The following is a 22,444-nucleotide window of genomic DNA, read 5'->3' on the forward strand; positions in this document are numbered from 1 at the left end:
ATTTCAAGCCGTCAAAGTTAGCTCAGAAAGTTTTCACAAATGAATATTCATACAGCTATAATGGAAATACTAAAATAAAAAAAGTTACAGTTACGGGGTCGTCATAAAGTAACGTGTTTTTTTTTTTTTTTTTGGTTTCTAGGGTGCCGTTGCTAAGGACCGAGTCGCCTGTCAACGTCTGTCTTCTGTCGTCCGTCTATCACAGGGCTCTACCTCTCAAGCCGTAAAAGTTAGACACTTGAAATTTTCACAGATTATGTATTACTGTGGCCGCTATAACAACAAATACTAAAAATAAAATAAAGGGGGTCGTCATACTAGAAACGTGTTTTTTGTCTGCATTTTTTGGTTGCTAGGCGCTAATAGCCGTTGCTAAGGCCGAGTCGCCTAGCAACGGCTAGCTATGTCGTTTGAATTATTTACCTTTAAGTTTGCGATTTTAATGATGTTTTATAAAAGCTTCGATAATATAATATGGTGACTGTCTGACTGTGTGGTTTTTTCGTTTTTTTGCAAAATTAATAAAACAATTTATGAACCACAAACCTCAGTAAAGCTTATTTTTATTTCTATTTCTAATGAAGCCAACTTTGATAAAGCGCTCAACTTTGATAAACATGGAGTTGATCTGATTATAAAGCTAGCGGGTGACCATAGGAACTCTGTGATAAACGACATTACCGCATCGAGTTTGGACTCGTTTGTCGTCTTGACGAGTACTTTGGTAACCAGGGGCATAAAGTACAGTCAACAAAAAACTTATATTAGAAGAATATTAAGAAAAACTTTTACTGAATGTTTACGGAACCCTTTATATACGAGTTGGACTCACACTTGACCAATTTTTTATATACATAGAATTTTTAGGACTCCAAAATTTCGACGAGGCTTGAAGCACGAACTTTTTTTATTGTTGTCATATTAAGGGTTAAATTATAAATATTGAATCTCTCTACGTCAGCTGGTAGTTTTGGATATCTAATGTGATTTAGAGTGGTTTTAAGACTAAATGAAAGAGTCTTAAAAATAAATAAAACATTAAAAAATATAAAAAAGACTGAATTATGATGTATAAAAAATGGTTTAATGATTAATCAAAAATTAAAGACTTAAGTTAACGCATTGTTTTTATTAAATAACTTGAAAATAAATTTTCTCACCAGGTTTAGATACACATGGTAACATGTGTTATTCAACATCCACTTTTGCTTTATTAGGGCCTGCTTCAACACTTTCTGATAAATTCCTGTTATTTTATATGGGGCCATTTATTTAATTTTTATTTATTGTTATTTTATTTGGCTGTTATGGGTATAAGGCGCCATCTCTGTTTATTGTGTTCGATTAAGCAGGGACAGGATTACCGATATCTAGAGCTGTCGCATAAAACAACAGCAACTTAGCAGTTAGTGATGAAACATGCCCTCAAAATTGTTATTTTGTTAGTGGATATATTTTCATTATAATAAGTTTTCGACAAAGCAATATGCCATATAAAAATAAATAATTGGCACTGGGATAACAATCCAACATTGTTGTATACCTACTAAGTGAGATGAATGTTGAAAACAAACATATAAATGATATACGTGACGAGCCAGCAAAGCTCCTACCGCCAAATGCTATCGTTAGACTGATGCTGATTATAAACGAAAGAACAACATGAGATCTTAGTATATTTTTATGAATTATGATATGCCAAAATAATAATTGAATTAAATAATATGATCTTATTTACTACGCATATAGAAACTACTCTAATAGCCCGAGAATTTTCGCAAAATTCTCCATCTCACCCGTGCAATCTCAAAGGGAGATGAAACAAAAACAATCGGGGTACACCTTAAGAAACTCAACATTTTCTCGCTTCTCAGGAGTTCTCCGGTCTTCTCACTGTGAGTCTGAGGGGCTATACCAACTAACTAAACATAATACAATGCATATTTTGTACACGACGTTATTTACATTATCACATTCTTATAAAAATAACGAGTAATGGAATAAAACAGTAATTTCCTTTTTGAGTAAGCATAAATAAATCTTTGCAAATACTAATAAAAGTGTAAATATAAAACTCTGGGGTGTTCCTCGCAAATAAATAATAAACTGATCGACATCTATCGCATGTTTTAAATAGAAGCGGCGTGTGTGACGCTGACGCTGTACCACTAAGCACTCATGTTAATCCGTCATCTCCCAGGATAACAGACATCTTTTGTTTATTTTCATTTTATTTTTGTTCTACCATTTCTTGGGGGGATTTTGTAAAACCTTTCGACGACGATCCAATAGAAAACATGTTCAACTAATATTGTTTCCAATAAATAAATCACTAACTTACTTAACAACGTACTAAAATTAGCTATTACATTGTGTAGCTACGCTATTTTGATTGTGCGCTATATTCTACACATAAAACCAAAAATGGCATTTTCAATACATCATCAATATATTATTGCTCTAATTTTAATACTTTATAATAAACAATTGCCGCTGCATTATTTGTTAGCAACATATTTATATTTTATCCGTGCCTAATTTTAGAATGTTTTTGTAACAAAATAATTACAAAATTCATTTTTCTTAAAAAATTTGGTGCAAATAATCTCGCTTGACGATCAACACAATAAAAAGTATCGATTTAACTGTTAAAGAAAATTCATTTTATTATATTTCATTTGTTATTTAAACAGGCCAGAAAAAAAAACAAAAGTCAATTCACTGTAGGTTACATTTTTGTTAGCTTTCAAATAAATTAACTGTGAATAGAATTTGAAACAAATCATGTCACAGCTTGCTATTGTCATACAATATCTGTAGAATAAAGGATTATGTTGTATCACAAACACCCGCAAAGCCCGGGTTTCCTAGGATTAGAGGTGCCGTCACACAGCGGCCGCAACAAAGCGGTGATTGACCGCACCTGTACGTTGTCCATGTAAACAAAATGGCGCGGTTTCCTAGAGAGCGGTAATTGACAAAGCACTTCGCAAGTCATCGTTTGTCATAATGATTTTCCCACTGAAACCTTAATTTTTTCTGAAATTTTTAAAAGAACTATAGGTTAGGTTTGTTTTATAACAATTATTGGATTCAGAGAATTATTCATTCGGACTTTCATTCAATAAGTATGCGAGGTGTTCTGGTGACGTTTTTCACCGCTTTCATGCGGCCGATGTTACGGCACCGCTAATCCTAGGAAACCAAAGCTTAAGTTTTTGGTACTTTGGATCCCGTGGGAATGTCTGGATAAAAAATCCTAGGATGTGTTATTCCAGCCCGACTGGACCAAATTCCATCGAATTACATCAGTACATCACGCACACGCTCACAAATTTTCGCATTTATAAATTAAGTGAGAAATAAGACCATTCCGACGCCTATTGTTGTATTAAATAACTGTTCCATCTTTAATTCTTTATACCCTCGTCCGATGGTCCAAGATCTGGTAGACATTTTAGAAACTTCTCCACATCAATTTTTTTTATGATTTAAATTCGGGTATTGTTCCGCGTATGTACCTTGATTTTGGAGAAGCTCTATATTTCGGGTCGACTCGTGATCATGGCGCATGCAACTCTGCTAAAATATCGAGCTTCTCTAAAATCAAGGTACGCGGAACAGAACCCGAATTTAAATCAAAAAATTAGTAATGACCGCTATTATACAGGGTGGAAAGTTGAGATGGGGCAGCAATACTGGGTTAAGACACTAACTTTAGTTAAAATGTTCAGTTTTTAGTTGTCTACATACTGTTTAATTTTCTTTAAGCATAAAGGATTCATATTCGTAAAAAAACAACATGCGAAAGTTTCACTTTGCAAATTAGTACCCTACGAACTGTATGGAAAAAGTTTTCTTTAGTTGGTCTCAAAGTGTTTTATCCTTGATAGAAATGGGACCGATTGGCATTAAAAAAAAGTCGAATCTGATTTTCTCGCTGACTGTACATTTTATCAAAAATCTGTGAATGTCGATTGTCATCACTCAAAAAGTTAGTAAAGGTCTCCTAAGAGCATTTTTGCATAGCAGCAAGGGATCTAGCAGCTGCCCTTGCTTCCCCATCTCAACTTTCCACCCTGTATAGTCTAAAACATTGTGTTCTCACATCTATCGCCGCAGAATCGTCTTGAACCCATCAGTATACATCCCACTTTAGGGCACAGGCCTCATGCATGTTAAAATATATGCCGCACAGACGTAGCTGTGGAGCGGTTGGTAGCAGTGAAGCTAGGTAACAAAATTGTAGTTATTTATATGGACTTCAATTACTTATTGTCTATCAAAGTTGGCATTTGCTTTGACGTATGTATAAATTGAGTATGCTGGGCATTACGAGGTTAATGTCTTGTTTCACCACTCATCTATATAAATAAAAATGAATAGTCGATATGTATGTACGGGCATAACTTCCAAACGACGGCGGCGAAGTCGCGGGCAACAGCTAGTTGATAATATTTATGTTATACTAGTGTTTATCCGGGGCTTTGCACACGTAAATCATTAGATCCAGCGGTGAATTGAAATTTTGGGATTTTTTAAATTTTCCCGTGGGATTTCCCGAAAATTAAATCGTGGTTTTCATTGGCGTTACATTAAAAACAATCGTGTCAAATTTCATGACTCTAAGCCCAGCGGTTGTTGTTTCGAGATTTTATCCCTATCCCGTGGGAATATTGGGATAAAAAGTTGGCTATGTTTTATTCCAGATGTCCAGCTATCTACCATCCAAATCCGTCCAGCCGTTTCAGCGTGAAGGAGTAACATACTCACTCACTCACAAACTTATTTATAACATTAGTAGGATTGTGGTACTGTCTCTGTTTGTTTTCCCGAATAAATTAAGGTTAAATGCAGCAGGCAGCACGTTAGGCAGTGCTATGCTGTGCTGGTGGCGCGCTGCTGTACAGCAAACTAACAACTGCCTACCCTGAAATCAACCCAATGCACGCCAATGAATATACCTTTAATAATTACGAGACTCGCAATTTAAAACATAACTTTCGTTTGGCCTCACCCAAAAGAGAACTTGTCTCACCGCCAGCGAGGAAACGATTGGCTATCGACTATTTTCTCGCTCAAGAAACGAACAAAAGATATAAGATCCTGTGTGAGTAAAAGAGACACATATATTAATAGTTGATCGCTGGCTGTTCACACTGTCGGCGAGAACTCGCTCTTACATCTTTTGTCGCAGCGACAAGAGCTATAAAACTCGCTGAGCTATAGATACTCGCTCAGCGATGTCAGCTCGGCGGCCGCCCCGCACGAGCCAGTCGAGTGGAGCGAGTAATCGCCCGTCGCACGCGAACACTCGCTTGCAGCCGAGCGACAAAACTACACTCGCTTCTCGCTGCTCGCCCACTCGTTTCTAGTTACTCGCTCTACTCGCTTCTCGCTCATCGTCGGCGGTGGGACAAGTGCCTTAATATATGCGAAAAAATAACTAGAATTTGACATGACCCTTCGGCATGAGATATTTGTATCAATGAGTGGTGAAAGAGACCGCAAATAAAACAAACAGCTTGCCACACACTGGTCGTAGTCGTATGGGGTGTTAGCGCTCGTCGTCAGCCGTGTCGTCGGTCAGGTGTCGGCGCGCGGCGAGCGGCGGCGTGGAGTCGGGCGCCTCGTGCACGAGCCGCTGCCGCTCGCGGTACATGGACACGCGGATGTTCTCGAGCTGGTGGTAGCGGCACAGCTTGAGCGTCGCGAACACCGCCAGGCCCACCCACGTCGCGAACGCGCCCCACGCGCCGAACTGCACACGATTAAATGCACTCATTTAAAAAAAAAACTTTCACTTCTGCTCGTAAAGTTGGTGTTTATGCTGGATATAGGCGACATAAAATGACTTTTTCACACCTCTCCTTCAGAAAAGTAACTTTTCCTCCCGACGATAGGAGCAAAGTGCAACTTTTCTTTCAAGGCTTTTCTAAGTAAAAAAAAGTAATTGCAAATGTCTTTTAAGTTGATAATTGTAAAGCAGCAAGTTTCATTTCTGAATGCTTGGTGTGAAAGTGTAATGAGCCACTCGAGAGCAAAATTATTTTCATCTTGGGCGTTATCAATTGAAATCCCTCATTACGCCCAAGGTTATTTGAGTTTCTTTGTATATTTATTTAATACATTTTTTATTTATATAAAACTAAAAATCAATCAAAATAAATCACTAAAACTAAAAACAAATATAATTATATAGTAATGCATGAAAAATAAAATTTACGTAGTGAGTGAACAATTGTTTTCACTGTTGCTATTTCATTTCCTCGCCATCGAAGTGAAAAGCAGAGTGTAAAACTCGAGCATTAAATCTATTTTTCCCCTCGACGTGTCTTGGTAAAATGGCTCGTTTTATGCTCTCGTTGTACAATCTACTATTTTTTTCATCTAATAATATTTTAACGAGGCCTTAGTACACCAAATGTGACTATGCCAGCCTCATCAGATTTAACACTCCCCCTTGCACTGAAACCATGTCTCTGGATGCAAAGGCCTGTCTATTGAATCTGTAAATCAGCATCGCTTCTTCTGAAAGTGGTCGACTTAAGAATTACATTTACACCCCCATTGAACAAGCCCATACCATACAAATACCAGTCTCTGGTGTCCTTATTCTGATCACATTCCAAAAGAACAAACAAAACGAAAAATTAAACAAGTGACTGCAGGATTAAGCTGCATTTCCACCAATGTGTTGCGAGGAATGTGTTTTTCACTAACCAATAGAAACGCTTCATTTACCTCGCCTCGCACAGCACGTCTCTACTGGAAACAGCTGAGAGCGGAGCGAAGCGAGGTAAATGAAGCGTTTAGAAACGCTTAACCAACCAATGGATTGGTTAGTGAAAAACACATATCGGCACATGCACTCTATTATTAAGGTATTAAAGTTCATGTGTCAATATTTTTGAAAATACAAACAGAGACATGGATGCACAGAAAAACCAGAAAAAGGGACCAGCGCTGGGAATCGAACCCAGGTCCTCAGCAAACCGTGCTGCGTGCTATAACCCCTACACTACCGCTGGACAGGAATCTAGACACGATTTTTTCCTATGCATACATATCTCAGGTTGCTTATTTTCGATATTTTTGATCACCTTGGCCGCTCTGAAATGTCTGATAGCGACTGTACCAAATGCTAGGGGTCCGAGCATCAGTGTACTCATTTTGAAAGGCCTACGCCCAGCAGCAGTGCCAACTCTAGCCCTTGATCAAGGTAGAGCGAGATCTACACCGCTTCCACGCCTCTCAAAAGGCGCCATCAGAATTTTATTTTGCACTGAAAAATGGCGGCTCTTGCCATCTGGCGCCTAAAGCGACTTCTCTTGCTCTACCCCAGGACCAGCGCTGCCCAGCGGGACATAGCCTAGAAAAGACAAGTAAATGTTACCTGCGCAGTGCCCATCTCCATGTAAAAGCCGTTTGTTGATATTTTATCCTCCTTGTCGATGTCCTGGCCGGCGGCGACGTCACAACTGAAAACGGAAACCGATAACATTTAGGATTTGTTACAAACATCTGTACCTATACTTCGTTTTTTTTAGCATTAGAAAAAGGGTAAGCAATCTTGAGGAGTCTTTTAATGAAAAACGTTTAAAAAAACCAGTAACTATTACTTATCATACCAAAAGAATGTAAATGGTCATATTTCCTTGCTAATGTTACATATGACTTACTTTTTAAACTGTTTTTCAATAAAAAAAAGACAGGTCAAGGTCGTTTACCTTCTTTTTAATGCTAAAAAATGAACTACCTATAATCACGCATACATACATATACCTTCTACGTTCCGCCACAGTATAAATATATGCTAAAGCAGTATGGAAGCTACGAACAAATCGATTGAAACGAACACACTCACACAGACGCGCGCTCTACACGGCGTCTAACGTGCTGTTTCAATTACAAACAAAATTAAACTATGCTAGGAAATATTGAGTGTATAACTGCTTGAACACGGATCTTCAGGGGCTTTTTTTTTTAAAACGTGATTGTTGAAAAATGATTTACTATTACTTATAGAAATAAAAATTTGTAAATGATTAGGTAGGTACTTTGATACATTGAGTCAAATTTAACTTGCAAGATTAACCGAATAATACAAATATACATACAATTGCAAGTTAAATAAAAGCTTGTAATAAAAGGCCTAATAAGCTTAGACAGCGCGAACTAAACATTTTTTTTTTCAATTTTACAAAAAATGAACCCTTACACTCCAAGGAGCGTAGGTATTTATCTCAAAAAATATGCCTAGCTTCCATACTGCTTTAGCTTATATAATAATATATACTGTGGTTCCGCCATGGGTAAGTATTATAACTAAAAAAAAATGTTTTACGATATTCTGCTCTCCTAAGCCGAAAGGCGCTATCTCAAAAAAAAAACTCTTTTCTGTCATTTACGCCATGTGATGCAGAATATTTTAAGCTACACAATAGTATTAATAACTTGTGTTTTTTTTGAGATACCGCCTATTTCAAAAAGTTGTAGTTTTTTTTTCATAAGTGCAATTTGAGACATAAAACATCTTTCAATGAAAGTACACTTGTTGAATAACCTAACCAACAAAAAATTGGAAAACCCCCGACTTTGTCACTTCAAAGTTCAATATCTTAAAAACGGCTAAGCTCGCTAGAAAACCTGATTTCAAATTAAAAAAAACCGCATTCAAATCGGTACACCCGTTTAAGAGCTACGGTGCCACAGACAGACAGACACACATAGCGGTCAAACTTATAACACCTCTGTTTGTCTCAGGGGTTAAAAACTATATTACGGGAAAAGTAAGTTTTATGCCCCTGCGTCTATAGATGTGGGCAGACCCTATGTGTGGCTGGTTTAATGATGGTGTTACCTGGGGAAGCGCGCGACGATGTTCTGGCACCAGGTCATGAAGCCCAGCGTGACCATGGCGGCGGCGGACACGGCCAGCGCGCACAGCGCCGCGCACCCCGCCGCCTCCACGAACGCTGACAGGAACGAGCTGTCGCGCTCGCGGTACAGCAGCATCGACAGTCTGGCAAACATCACTCAACAAATTAATACATGGAAGACCCAAGATCTTCGGTGGCTCGCAACAACTGGATGAGTGTAATTTTTTCTTCTTATTTTTGTTGAGGCTGTGAACACCCCAGGTGCAGCATAAATCTTAAAAATAATGTTAGTACTTAAAAACTAAGTTTGATTTAACCACTTTACAGTTTGGTTTGATTACACCTTTTTGCATCTGGGGTTTAATATCAAATAAGCCAGTACCAACCTGTAAATCTGCACCAAGCACACAACGAACATGAGTATGCCGACCCCGATGACATAGTTGCAGTAAGCCATCGATGCCCAGGTGACACTCAGCTGGCCGTCCGTCTCCTGCCACTGCCCCTCCGAGAACAGGAGACAGTGTCCACTGGAACATTGAAAAATGTTGTTGATGGTTTTTTTTTGTCTTATATTTAAACAAAGCTTTAGTACACCAAATGTGGCTATGTCAGCCTCACAGAGAACCACATTAGTGATGGTTTGTTTGTGTTAGTGTTTCTATTAACCATCATCAGAGCTGTAAGGCTTGCATTAGGAACAGTAATGTATGTTACCAAGTGTAAGGACATAGTTAAGATACTTGGAAATTATTGTAATATCACTATCAACTTCTTTGCACAGGAAATAGATCTTTTCTCTTGTTCTCTGAGTAAATTCACAAGGATAACACTGTCTATATTGTGTTTATATTACATACAAAAAGTACCAAGTAGCAGTTATTTTTTGTAAAAATTAAGTATCTAGGTTCATTGTTTTTTTTTGTTGCAGTAGGTTAAGGGCAGTCTGAGATGGTAGGATAACTATGAAGAAAATAAATATAAATATGTCTCTATCATTAATGTTCTACAATATCATCAGAGCACCATGGCCTATGTTTTCTATTTGATGCTGATTAAAAATAACATAAATGTTGAAAAGTTCTACAAGGTATGATTGGTGCATTTTATAACAGCTGCAGGAATAAAATTAGTTTAAAAATAAACTAGTAAGGAAAAAACATGTTAAAACTTACAATTTCCCTTAAAAGTTATGATAACTTGGTAGTTTTTTTACCTACATTATTTTTTCCTGTCTGACATTTTGTTCTTTCTCACCATACTGATAAGCTGTGGATAACCAATCTTCAGAAAAATAATTAAGTATTAAATTGTACCTTCTACTTACTACCTATTTCGCAGGACACTGTATCAAATACAGGCAAAGCAAAATACTTTTCCAAAATAAACAATATTCAAGCGGCTGCCTCAGCTAAAGCAACAAGTCTATCGCACTTGTGAAGAATGTGATTTGTATCATTAACTTAGGCTTTATGCTACTTAAACTTACTTGAATTCGTGGACGTGCATGGACATTGGCACCATGATACAAAGCGACAATATCAGTCCCACAAAGTAGCCCGCGACTTGGCTCACCAACAACACGTTAGTTAAAGCCATGATGGCTAAAACACAGATTAATTACACAATTATTTAATCTAAGCTTTTCTTGCACAAAGAACAAAAGATCGCAATTTATTTGTAAATTTATTTGGTTCATTGATATGATACATACGTATCTCTTCGATTCGATATGCAACCCCGATGTGACGTTACAAACTCAAACGTCAAATTTTGACATATTTTTCACAAAAACAAGTTTTCGGTACACTGTTTAATTCGCTAAATTGTTAAAACAATTGCGTCGTTTTTTACTGCAGCTTGAACAAAACTTTCATTCCTTTCTACGAACAAAAACTACCAACGTAATTAAAACTTATAAATTCGTTATTTTATTACTGGGTACAAATTAAAATCTACAGCGAATCTTATTCCAAGATTTAAATATTCCTTCATAAAATTTTATACTCTTACTATCTCTATAAATCACCACTCTTCACAGTGAAAAGAAACAGACTTGTCTCGCTGTCACAAAAACGTCAAACCAAAATCAAGACAAATCGCTGATGATGTGTTTCAATCAGCGAAATAACTAAAAAAACTTAGCTAATAAACGACTTACTATGTTTCTATACTACTGCTAGCTCATAGATTGGTTTAGAAATGAATTTCAACGCTTCCAGGAACGGTGAGTGTGTGATTGTGCAATTCTGTTTATCATATGGGAAGTGTAGCTTGACTAAAGTTTGTGACATTTTACTGAGCAGTGGGTCAGCCGGGAGGGTTGCGAAAGGCGAAGCGGGTGAGCGATGTGGCGGCGATGGGAGCACCGACGCCGCCGCCGGCCTACAGCCCCGCGCCGGGCTTCGGGCCGCCGCCCGCGTACAGCCCCGCTCCAGGCTTCGGACCGCCACAAGAGGGCATTCAACTCGACGCCGGACAGGACTTTAACTCACCACAGCCTCAGACAAGTGAGATATTCCACTATTACTAGTTTACTAGTGTTCTAAATTAGTCTGCCAAATGCTAGTAAGTACTTATAAATCTATAAGTACTTTTTAGGACTTGAATGTTCACTGTAGGTAATGACGGGTGTCAGTCCATTTATGGTATTTTTAATCTCATTCAAATTAACTGCTATAGAATGATCAGGAGAAGAGACTGAACTTTATGACAACTTAATTACTCTGCCAAGACATATAGTAAAGACATAAATTTGTTGAATGTTTCAGATTTTGGTTACATGCCTGGTTATCCACAAGCCCCCTTACCACCTATGGCATCCCCAGGGCAACTGGGATCCATGCTCCAGCAGCCCATAGTCCAGGTAATAAGAAAAAATATTTTTTTCTGGTATCTTCTTCTCTATAAATAAAAATGAATCGTAAAATGTGTTGCTAAGTGAAAAATTCGGGAACGGCTGGACGGATTTCGCTAATTCTTTTTTTGTTGTGTTTGTTATTGTCAGGAGAAATTTATGGAAGGAAATATAGAAAAAATCAACGGGGGGCGAAGCCGCGGGCAACAGCTAGTTTGTAATAAAAATGAAGTGCTGGTACAGTCGAATAAATGCAGTCATGACCCAGGGTGGAATGTTTTAATAATCAATTTCATTACAATTTCCTTGACAAAAGTATGAGATGTTAACATGACATTAATAGTACAAAGGTTCCACCCTGGCTCATGATTCAATCTGTTTGACTGTACTATAAAATATGGTAAATAATAGGTTCTCAAAATTATTATTGAAATAAACAGTTGACAATATGAAATAGAATAAAAAACAAGGAAAAATTCAAATAAATGCACTGATTGAGACAAAATAAAACAGGAAATTGTGCCAAAATAATAAACTAAATAAATATTTTGAAACAAATTGACACCAATTAACCTAGCTAGCCCCAAAGAAAGTAAAGCTTGTGTTATAGGTAATAGGCAATGGATAAACATACTTAAATAGATAGATAAGCTAGTGTCAGTTTAAATAACCTGATAAAAGAAATGGACATTGATATATTTAACTGTAATGTCTCATCTTTGAGGCGAAGTTTAGTGATGAGATGTTTTGATTAGCATGTGAGCATGTCATTCGATCACTTTATCTTATATTTCGTTTTGTTCTATTTTATAAGTAGTGCAATGCCTACCTGATTCCAAAATGAGGGCTATCGTTTTTTGTCTCACTAGATGGCGCACTGTTGCGTGAGGTTTTTAAGTATGGCTTTCAAAGTCTGTTATTACGGGCGTGAAAACAAAGTTTAGATTAAAATCTAATTTAATACACCTTAAAACCGTACCATAAAAATAACGAGCATGCCACAGTGTTGTTTAGTCCCCGTTTTGTTCGGAAAAAAGGGAGGACAAAGGTTTCCGAAAGACAAAACTGTCCCAAAACACAGACATTCATTGTCCCGGAACGCATATTTGCCAAAATTAGTTTCAGATATTGCAAAATATTCACAAATCTATTCTAATTATAAATAAACCCGCGTAGCTCACCCAAAAACTATGAGATTTGACATTTCGGAGACCTCACGCTACACTAGCGCCTCTAGTGGCGAATTCATACGCGATAGCCCTCATTGGAGTGAGAATGTCATTTGAAGAGTTATGTTTTTTGAGTAGGGTGTGATACAGCATGCGTCATCTCGTTTAAGTTAAGCTTAAACTTGTATTTTGAGACTATCTGTGAGATCCTGTAATTGGCTATGTGTCACTATTTTCATAATCATATTGTTTTATAAGCTGTTGGTTCTCCTTTAAATAGATAAATAAATAAATAATTACATCAACTTTGAAGACTGGGGGGCCATTCAGCTTTGCCGACCTGACGTGTAGACGCCCATACAAGCTCATGTCAAACTGACACGAGTTTCAATGGGCGTATACACGAATTTTTACTATCCGGGCCGGTAAGTAGTGTCACCCGCCTGATTTGAATGTCACCGTGGCAACGTGTGCAGGACATGGCGCTCCAGTACGGCAACCAGCTGGCGTCGGCGGGGCGCGAGGCCGTGCAGCGCGAGCTGGGCCGCTACGTGCCGGTGGCGCGTCTGCGGTACTACTTCGCGGTCGACACGCGCTACGTCATACGGAAGCTGCTGCTCATACTGTTCCCCTACACTCACAAGGTTTGTTTGCATCATTGACATCTTCTGCCTGTTTTAAAAATAAACTGGAAAATTTTAACAGATAGTTTGATTAGCTTGACTGAATAGCCATATTTTTTCCTAAAAAACGAAAATGTTATTCTGGTTGTCTGGATGAAATATATATTATAGCCTCCTGGGGTTCAAAGTGATAATACTACTACAGATTGTTAGCAATAGAACTTATATCTTTTGAAAAATGTATAGTGTCATTCAAATTTAGTTCTCTGTATCATTCAAATTTACAAAAAAAAAAACTTTATCTATGAGACATTAAGTTTTAAATTTCGGTGTCATATTTTGATGTATAGGTCTCAGGAGGATAGCGACCGGATTACATGCAACATAAAAAGCTTGAAATATGCATGATAATGGCTAGAATTATGGATGAAAATTGTAACAAATATACCATGATAAATTAAAATAAAAACCTCACCTTTTAGTTATTTTTTGTAAAATTAAGATATTGTCAGTAAATAAATAATTAGATATTATTATTTTTGTTTTAACCTCGTAAGTTCGAGCCAAGAGTTCCCAGTTTTGTGATTTTGGAAATTATTTCAATACATATATTAAAGTTCCCATTTTATTGAAAAAATTGTACTCCACTAAACATTTGACAGATATTCTTTCAATTAATTTTGTACTTTATGAAATTGACATTAACAATGAGATACTGTCCCAAGTGTTCAATATTAAAACTTCAACCATGTTTTGTACAAGCCCGCTTAAGAAAATAAATTATTATTAATTTTGTAGTATTAATTTCATCCAATTTGTCAGGACTGGATGGTCAAATACGACCAAGAGTCGCCCGTGCAGCCGCGGTACGATCTGAACGCTCCCGACCTGTACCTGCCAGCCATGGGCTACGTCACCTATGTGCTGCTGGCGGGATTCATGCTCGGTAAGTAAAGATGGCACTGTTGGTACTTCATTTCTCTCAAATATCACATTCTGAAATGAACTCTATGTGAAAGGATTTAGATTCAACACAGGTACAGAAGTAACCACAACGGGAAATTGATGTAAATGCTCAGTTATCTTTATGACCAGCCCGAGCCAGCGTGTCTCGTTGACATGCTATTTGTTCTCGTTTTTTTCTATTCTGTGCATTCAAATTAAAATTCAAATCATTTATTTAGTAAATAGGCCGCAATGGGCACTTTTACACGTCATTCTTTAAACTACCAGCGCTTTCGGAAAGACCATCATTGCCAAGAAGAGTGCGCCGCAAGAAACTTGGCAGAAAGTAATTTTTTCAAAATAAAATAATTACAAATAAAATACTTAAAAACTACAGTATACAATTAAATAAAAAATTACGAAATAATATTAATAATAGTACAGGGATGTATGTATGGGGGGTCCCTTAGTTACAAAAGGTAAACACTAACTATATCTACGTTCAGTGGAAGTGTAGAATGCTTCCACCGTCATAAATTAAATAAAAATAATAATAATAATATAATTCTGAAATAAACATTTCAGGTCAAGTAACCATTAAGCTTTTTAAGTAGGTACATCGTCACTACTTTGAAAAACCTCGTATCTAAAATCAATATGTCAACAAATTTGAACCTTGAATCAATGTTCTTAAAGTTCACTCGGAAAAATTATCTATTTTGAGGTACGAGTTTTTTTTAAAGTAGTGACAACACATAGGTAGGTACATGCTATCTACAACTTAGGGATATTTAAAACACGAGTCTATGAGTTTCTCAAAGGGACGGCGGTGATTACCTCCCATCCCCCCCTTGTCTGCCCCTTGTTTGTCCCCTCTTAAATAAAAAAAATTTTTGAAGCAACTTAATGGGAATCCAACCTAGTGGTCCGGAATGTAAAAATACCATCCCCACAAAAAGTGAGGTTCTATAAGGTCGATTTTGTTGATAAATTTATATTTGTTTATTTCCCCAGGTCTCCAGCACCGCTTCTCCCCCGAACAAATCGGCATGCAAGCTTCCAGCGCTTTAGCCTACATAATATTCGAGATGATACTGTACCTGGTTACCTTATACATCACCAACACCAGCACCAACCTCAAGACTCTGGACCTGGTGGCGTTCTCGGGCTACAAGTACATCCCCATGATCGTGAGCCTGCTGGGGACTATCCGGCTCGGGGGGGCTAACGCTAGCCTGCTGGGTACTCCGTACGGCTACTTTGGCGCGGGCTATTGCGGGCTACGCGGCGCCCAGTCCGTACGAGGAGCCCTGGGGCAAGCCGGGCGGCACCAAGCGCCGCGTCTACTTCCTCCTGTTCGTGGCGCTCACGCAGCCGCTGCTGTCCTGGTGGCTGACCTACCATCTCGTGCCGAGCGTCGCCGTCGTAGCCACGCAACCGCTATAATACATGTACTAGCTAGGGATGTACCGGCTAGTCGGGAAATTCGGCCACGTTTGTAGTCGGCGTCGGCGACTAATCGGCTGATGATAATATTGGGCACTATGACTTTAATAGGAATCATACTAATGAAAAGTACAAAGTGGAGTTGTTTGTCTGATACAACAATTAGATAACTTGGTAGTAGTTTGCCTGCGTGTCCACCAGAGATGTGCGAGGATGTCTTGCGAGGAATGTGTGTCATGAACCAGTAGAAACGCTTCATTACCTAACCTCGCTCATAGCATCTCTAGTGGAAACAGCTTGGCCGAGCGGGAATTATACTTGAAACCATAATTCGTGAGACTCATTTTGCACAAGTGTTGCCACAGTCCGTATCGATATTAAAAATACATTACGGCATTGGCTTCTAGTAGTATTTATCCATTACCACAGAATAACTAATAGTAACTTGCGGTGACAATATCGAATTAGTTTAATAATTTACTTTGCAATGTAAGATATAATTTAAAGAAGTGCAAATACGAACCAACAGACAGTTATTTCATTTATTTTTTTTTTTGATTGGCCTCACCTTAGATCCGCTTTATCTATTTTATATGCCCATTATATCATTGCCGTCACCAAGTGCGCTAACCGAGGTAATAGTTTCATCATGCTCTTGAATCGATCTCACAAAAATCATATCAAAAATCGATTCAAAATTTGTATTTATTTTGACAATTTTAGTATTAGATCTGACCACACATTAGATTTAATCGTTGGAGCCACTTAGCAAACCATTTAGTCGAATCGACACTGAATATCGATATAGGCTACATCACTATTTAATTTCATCGAACCCTGGTAACCCTTTAACTGTCATTGAATTGTCAATCTAGTCAATGAGGCGTTTCTATTTGTTCATGACAAACATATTTCTCGCATATTCGCACATCTCTGGTACAAACGCAAACTTTGTCAGGCTTATTCAAAACACAAACAAGTGGCGCGACTAGCGGATCGAAACGAACGTTCTCATTTCTCAAGTTCCCGATTGCACTTAGCCGAAATGTGGCCGAAATCAATGATCGGCGATCGGTGTCGGCCCATCTCTAGTTGGAACTAGCTAGCTGTCGTCGGCTCTGCTATCGAATATTTAGATATTTGCACGGATCCACAGGACTAATATAAAAGCGGCAGAAGTGATGCAAGATATGAACATCTAACTAAACCCACGTGAAATTAATTGATCTAAAGAACTATTGTAAAGTCTTCCTAAATATCTCTAACCACCCTGTAGGTCGAACGTCAGTTGTATAACTCAAAATAGCGAAGGCTATTTCCACTTACAATTTGGCGTGACAATTCAGCCTTGTTTTTTTTTCTGATGTAGGAACTGCCATAAAAAATGGTGAAGTGCTTACTTGGTCGGTCATTCCTCTAAGTAAATATAATGCGATAATTAACATCAGAACTAGGCAGCGAAACATACTTGTATTTATAGATTACTACATATTAAACATTCGTATATTTCATACATGTATCTGTCCCTACCAGCAAATGAGCCCGAAGATTCCCGGTCTAGAATAATATAGAATACACTTGACACTTGATTTGGTTAAATCTAAAAATACAAAAAAGTATGCACATTATATCCGCAGTAGAACTAAGGTTACCGACATAGTTCGAAAATTGCGAAACTGAAGTGGCAGTGGGCGGGGCACATTGCTCGCAGGACTGATGGCCGATGGGGTCAAAAGGTTCTCGAATGGCGTCCGCGGACCGGGAGACGAGCTGACGGTAGGCCTCCAACAAGATGGAGCCACGACCTGGTTAAGATCGCGGAGTCGCGGTGGATGCGGAAAGCACAAGACCGGTCTGAGTGGAGAGCCTTGGGGAGGCCTATGTCCAGCAGTGGACGTCTTTCGGCTGACATGATGATGCACATTATGACACGGAAAGTGGTCAAAGTGGCGCCATCTCTGACACGAAATATAAACGCTAACATTTCCGCTCGTTTATATTAGTTCGGTGGACATGCTTCTGGATTTGAACTTTAACGGTCGTGCCAGTGGCGCCGGCGACGAGCGTATACTCTACATTACGCGATCCTCTTCCCGCACGATACTTGGGGGCTGTTTCACCATCCATTGATTTGTGTTAACTGACGGTAAAATGTGATGCCGTCTCCGTCTATTCGATCAAAACAAATAGAGACGGCATCACATTTAACCGTCAGTTAACACTAACCAATGGGTGGTGAAACAGCTTCTTAGTGAGGGTTTTTCTAGCAGGCTAGTTCGCGCTAGTGTCGTGAGATCCGTTTGACTACTGTGACATTACGGTTTTTGACAACTCCTGAATTTGCCATAAATCCTGTAAATTATTATAAAAACATAGACATACAGACAACGTTGAAAATTGGATTTACAGTGATTTTTTGAAAAATCTATACATCTGTCTCTTTCTAAAACGCTTTTCTCTATGCAGCAAGTATGACCCTACTTGTGTGTGACCCTTTCAAACGTGTGACGTTCAAACCTTTATATCTGCTATTCGAAAAGGTAACTTAAAAATGGTTTTTCTGATTGATAGCATGCATTATCATTATCAATATTATCATATCAAGCTTTCATGTATGAAATAAATAAATAAATAGTCAAATGCCGTTTTTTGTCACGATTGTAATGGGATATAAATATTATAATATAAAAAGGCCACTGTATCCATCATCCACTATTACTCGAACCTCTCATATTTCGTTTGCTACGTTTTTTTACCGAATATCGACAAAATACACTTAACTAAAACTTTGGCCAAATTGTCCACTAAGGAAGTATTTTTTTTTACTTAACTGACTGACTGACTGTACTGACTGAAACGTCAAACGGACGTCACGATACTAAAAACGATCGAACTTATTATTAGACCGCGATGCGAGTAGGACTGAACGATCTGTAATTTTGTGCACATTTTTATGTCAGTATATGTAACTTAACTGTTAATTCCATTTCTAGTCTCATCGTGGTTACTATCCAAAAACAAGGGCTAAAGAATTTCATTGGTAATACGAAAACAGTTATTAATATAATTTTTTTTTAACATTCCTTGATTAAAATGGCTTTATTAATACAACAAAACATAGTAGAATTCTACTAATACTTTTCATTCAGTTAAATATATTGAGATAAAACCGCTAACGTATTTTTGATTTAATTTTACCAATGAAATTTTACCAATTTCATTTTAACTAGTATATTGACCGGTCAGTAAGGGCTTATTTACACAGTGCAAGTACCATTAAATGCCGGCGCTTGGCCGAGAGCTTGTAACTGGCAGTCCTAGGCCGGAAACATAATTTACCATCAAGAAGTCGGTTTTAACATGCCAATATATTAGTTAAGCTTGTTCTTATTGCGATGAAAGATAGACTGCCTCAGCCTTTCATTAACTGTCGTTTTCACTCTTGTTGTCAAGAAAACAAGGAACAACAATTATGAGATATGTCGGTGGCTGAATGCCAGACCAACGGTAGCGTCACGATAGGGTAGTTGATACCATAAAAAAAATCCCAGACGAGACATTAATGATAAATAAATAAAAAACACTATTATAGCCCTGGACACCAGTGAAATTTTTAATTAATTACATAATTGTATTTTTAATCACTTTGTAACAAATAGGTACTTAAATAGTTAATCCATAACGAATAATACGGTACAACTAGAGTGCTAATATTGCCTGGGGCACGTCGGTTTTCTTCGTATTTCAGAAAATTCAAATGAGAAAAAAAAACGATCTTTTGTTTCGAGTTTCAAACGACATTAGCAAACTAGTTTAGTGTTACGTCAAAGACATGTTTTGACAGCTCATAAAAGTACCCCAATCAATGAGGGTGTTCACAGAGGCGAAGTATCGCTAGATGGCGTTTGTATCGTGAGGGCCATTTGACGTTTGACGTTTGCTTGCGATTGGCTCATTTAGTTATTTAACGGATTCGATTTGTAGCATTCGAACATGGCGGATGTAGACAATGTCTAATTTTGCTATTTCTGTTTCTTTGGCTAGTTGAAGTATAATTTTGATAGTGTTTTATGCGACGATTAACCTTAACAGTGAACAGTGATCACAAAATTCTATATTGCTCTCGTGTCTGACATTTTTTAATGCGCAAGTGGTCTCCGCGTGGTTTCTGGAATTTTGCTATCAAGTTGCAAAAACTACAATCACCGTACAACATGCATAAGAAGAATATATTTATCTTTAATTTAACTGACATTGGCCCAAGCCTTATGGCCGCCATTAAGAGGAATAAATAAAATAACCAATCACGAGCAAACGTCAAACGGACCTCACGATATTAGCGCCATCTAGCGATATTTCGCCTCTGTGAACACCCTCATTAGTGGTGTCATCTACCCTATCATAATATTTATAATACATAATTATAAAATATTGCTAATGTAAAATGTGCTACCAAACACACAGTGACAGTGTGCCCTAATTAAAAAAATAATAATTAGCAGCCTCGTTTAATAATCTTGATTAGATTCTCAGAAGCGATCGCCATTACAATTTAACGATGAATATTTGTATTGTCCATTTATAAATAGATGCCATTATTCTGACTGTTTTGGTAATATAATATCTTGTTTTGACTTTCCTTTTCTAACCTAAGCATGAATGCAAAAAAACACTAAACAAAGAAATTTAACTTGCATAGCGAAACCTATTTTTAGTGATGAAAAATCTATTGTATCCTCGTAAAAATGTACCTATTGTTAGAAGTTATAAATTGTGTGAATTGTTGTCTGCACATTTATTTTGTACCTACCTACTTATAATAATTTTAGCAATTCAGCGAGCGTCTGTAGATTATTTCATTTCCCGTCACCTATCCCCTTCTGTTCTGTTATGCCATGTATCCAGAAATACTTATAAAATTACTGATTGACTTTTTGACTCTGATACTATAGCAGAAAATCTGAACTTGAAAAAATTTGCACCGGTCTGATAATAGAATGAAATGTATTTTATAAAAATTTTGTATATCAGAAAATATATTAGAAAAGGTTTTGCTAAAAAAATCCTGGACAGGCTATTTTTTTTTTTTTTTAATTAACATGAAGTGTATGGGACTAGAGCCTGAAATAAACGTTAAATTATTTATTATTAATTAAATGCAGACAACCCTATATCAGCGTGTTCACAATATAACCATGATAACGTTGATATACAATTTGTTCTATTATCTAATCAAGTGAAAGTAACTGGCATCGACATAACTGTAAAGTATAAACCTGGCCACCCAGTAAACGTCCAGTCCAGTAAACAATATCAAACCCAATGTCTACATATTGTATAGGTTTTATACTTTAAGTCAATATAAAATTTTCTTATTATCTCGATGATGCAACAATTATTTATTTTATTAACAATCATTTTAGAAAAATATATTTAAAATAGCCAGTTTAGGATTTTTTTAGCAAACACATTTCTAATATATTATCTAATATACTATTTATTATAAAATACATTTCATTCTATTATCAGTGCAGATTTTTTCAAGTACGGATCTTAGACCACTGGAAATGTTGACTTATGTTATGCAACAAATAAATATGTTGTTACTTAAATTAAAACAGCATTGCATAACTTTAGATACAATATAAATTTTCACCAAAAAAAGGCATGGAATTTTGTACTGCAATTGGGCATTTTTTTAAAGAAGTTACATAAATTGTAAAGAAATTAGGCCCAATTTAGCGTTATTACTTATTATTACCCTCAATGTAAATATTAAGTTAGATTTTTCACCTATTAAAATGTAACAGCCCGGCTGTTCCAATTCTCTTAAGAAAGTTATAAATGTGTATACTTATTTTACTAATCCTTGCAATTTATTAAAAGTAAGTTTTTTACAGTTTTCGTAGAACTTATTTTAAATCTTTCCCATAATTCCCAACAGAGTGGTAATTGTTCCAAACAAGCCGGTAACGATCGTTCCTAGAACAAAGGATCCCCTATATTTCGCCGACTGCCTTGGAAAGGTATTAAGATATTTCACGTATTAGTTAAAGAAGAGCATTAATGGAGCGTCGGCGTGTAAACAGAAACATTAAAGCTAACTGCTACATAAATAACAATAAAACTATAATCGAGTTAAGACGCACGCGTCTATGACCTAATCTAGTAACACAGTCAACTGGCCCGGCCTAAGAGTAGGACAGCCAATGGTAACCCCCCGTAGCGAGAGAGAGATGGAACAACGCTACACCTTGACCTAGTTTCTAGCTCTTGAATCGACGCCTCCCTGTATTACCGCGCCGCTTTTAAATACTAGAAAACATCACGACTTAAAACCATCATAAGTGCTGCCTACGCAAAAATTTATTCAACATTTCTACTTGAAGTTTCTTTATAACAATTTAACAGTTACAGTCAGAAATTGAGGAAGACACGTCGATAAATTCAGTCTTGCATTATTAGTCTTGAGTAGTAAACAGAATAACTGGTAAACATGAAAAAAGTTTTTATTATTTATCC

General features: G+C 37.2%; 2 protein-coding genes across 2 annotated transcripts; one reads left to right on the plus strand and one right to left on the minus strand.

Moving 5' to 3' along the window:
• Positions 1-5,033: 5,033 nt before the first annotated feature.
• LOC141432410 (transmembrane protein 179) lies at positions 5,034-10,623 on the minus strand. The gene is made up of 6 exons (XM_074093951.1): positions 10,597-10,623; positions 10,372-10,486; positions 9,269-9,412; positions 8,864-9,025; positions 7,397-7,481; positions 5,034-5,761 (listed from the first exon to the last, which is right to left on the minus strand). Exons 2-6 carry the CDS (start codon positions 10,479-10,481, stop codon positions 5,558-5,560), a joined length of 705 nt encoding a protein of 234 aa, XP_073950052.1. The 5' UTR covers positions 10,482-10,486; positions 10,597-10,623; the 3' UTR covers positions 5,034-5,557.
• Positions 10,624-10,948: 325 nt separating this feature from the next.
• Positions 10,949-21,824, plus strand: Yif1 (Yip1d-interacting factor 1). The gene is given in 7 exon segments (XM_074093952.1): positions 10,949-11,109; positions 11,189-11,392; positions 11,654-11,748; positions 13,385-13,552; positions 14,354-14,477; positions 15,491-15,737; positions 15,739-21,824. Coding segments are annotated over 7 exon segments (1,047 nt in total). The 5' UTR covers positions 10,949-11,084; the 3' UTR covers positions 15,923-21,824.
• Positions 21,825-22,444: the final 620 nt, after the last annotated feature.

This window comes from Choristoneura fumiferana, chromosome 11, assembly GCF_025370935.1.
Source record: "Choristoneura fumiferana chromosome 11, NRCan_CFum_1, whole genome shotgun sequence".
NCBI lineage: Eukaryota > Metazoa > Arthropoda > Insecta > Lepidoptera > Tortricidae > Choristoneura > Choristoneura fumiferana.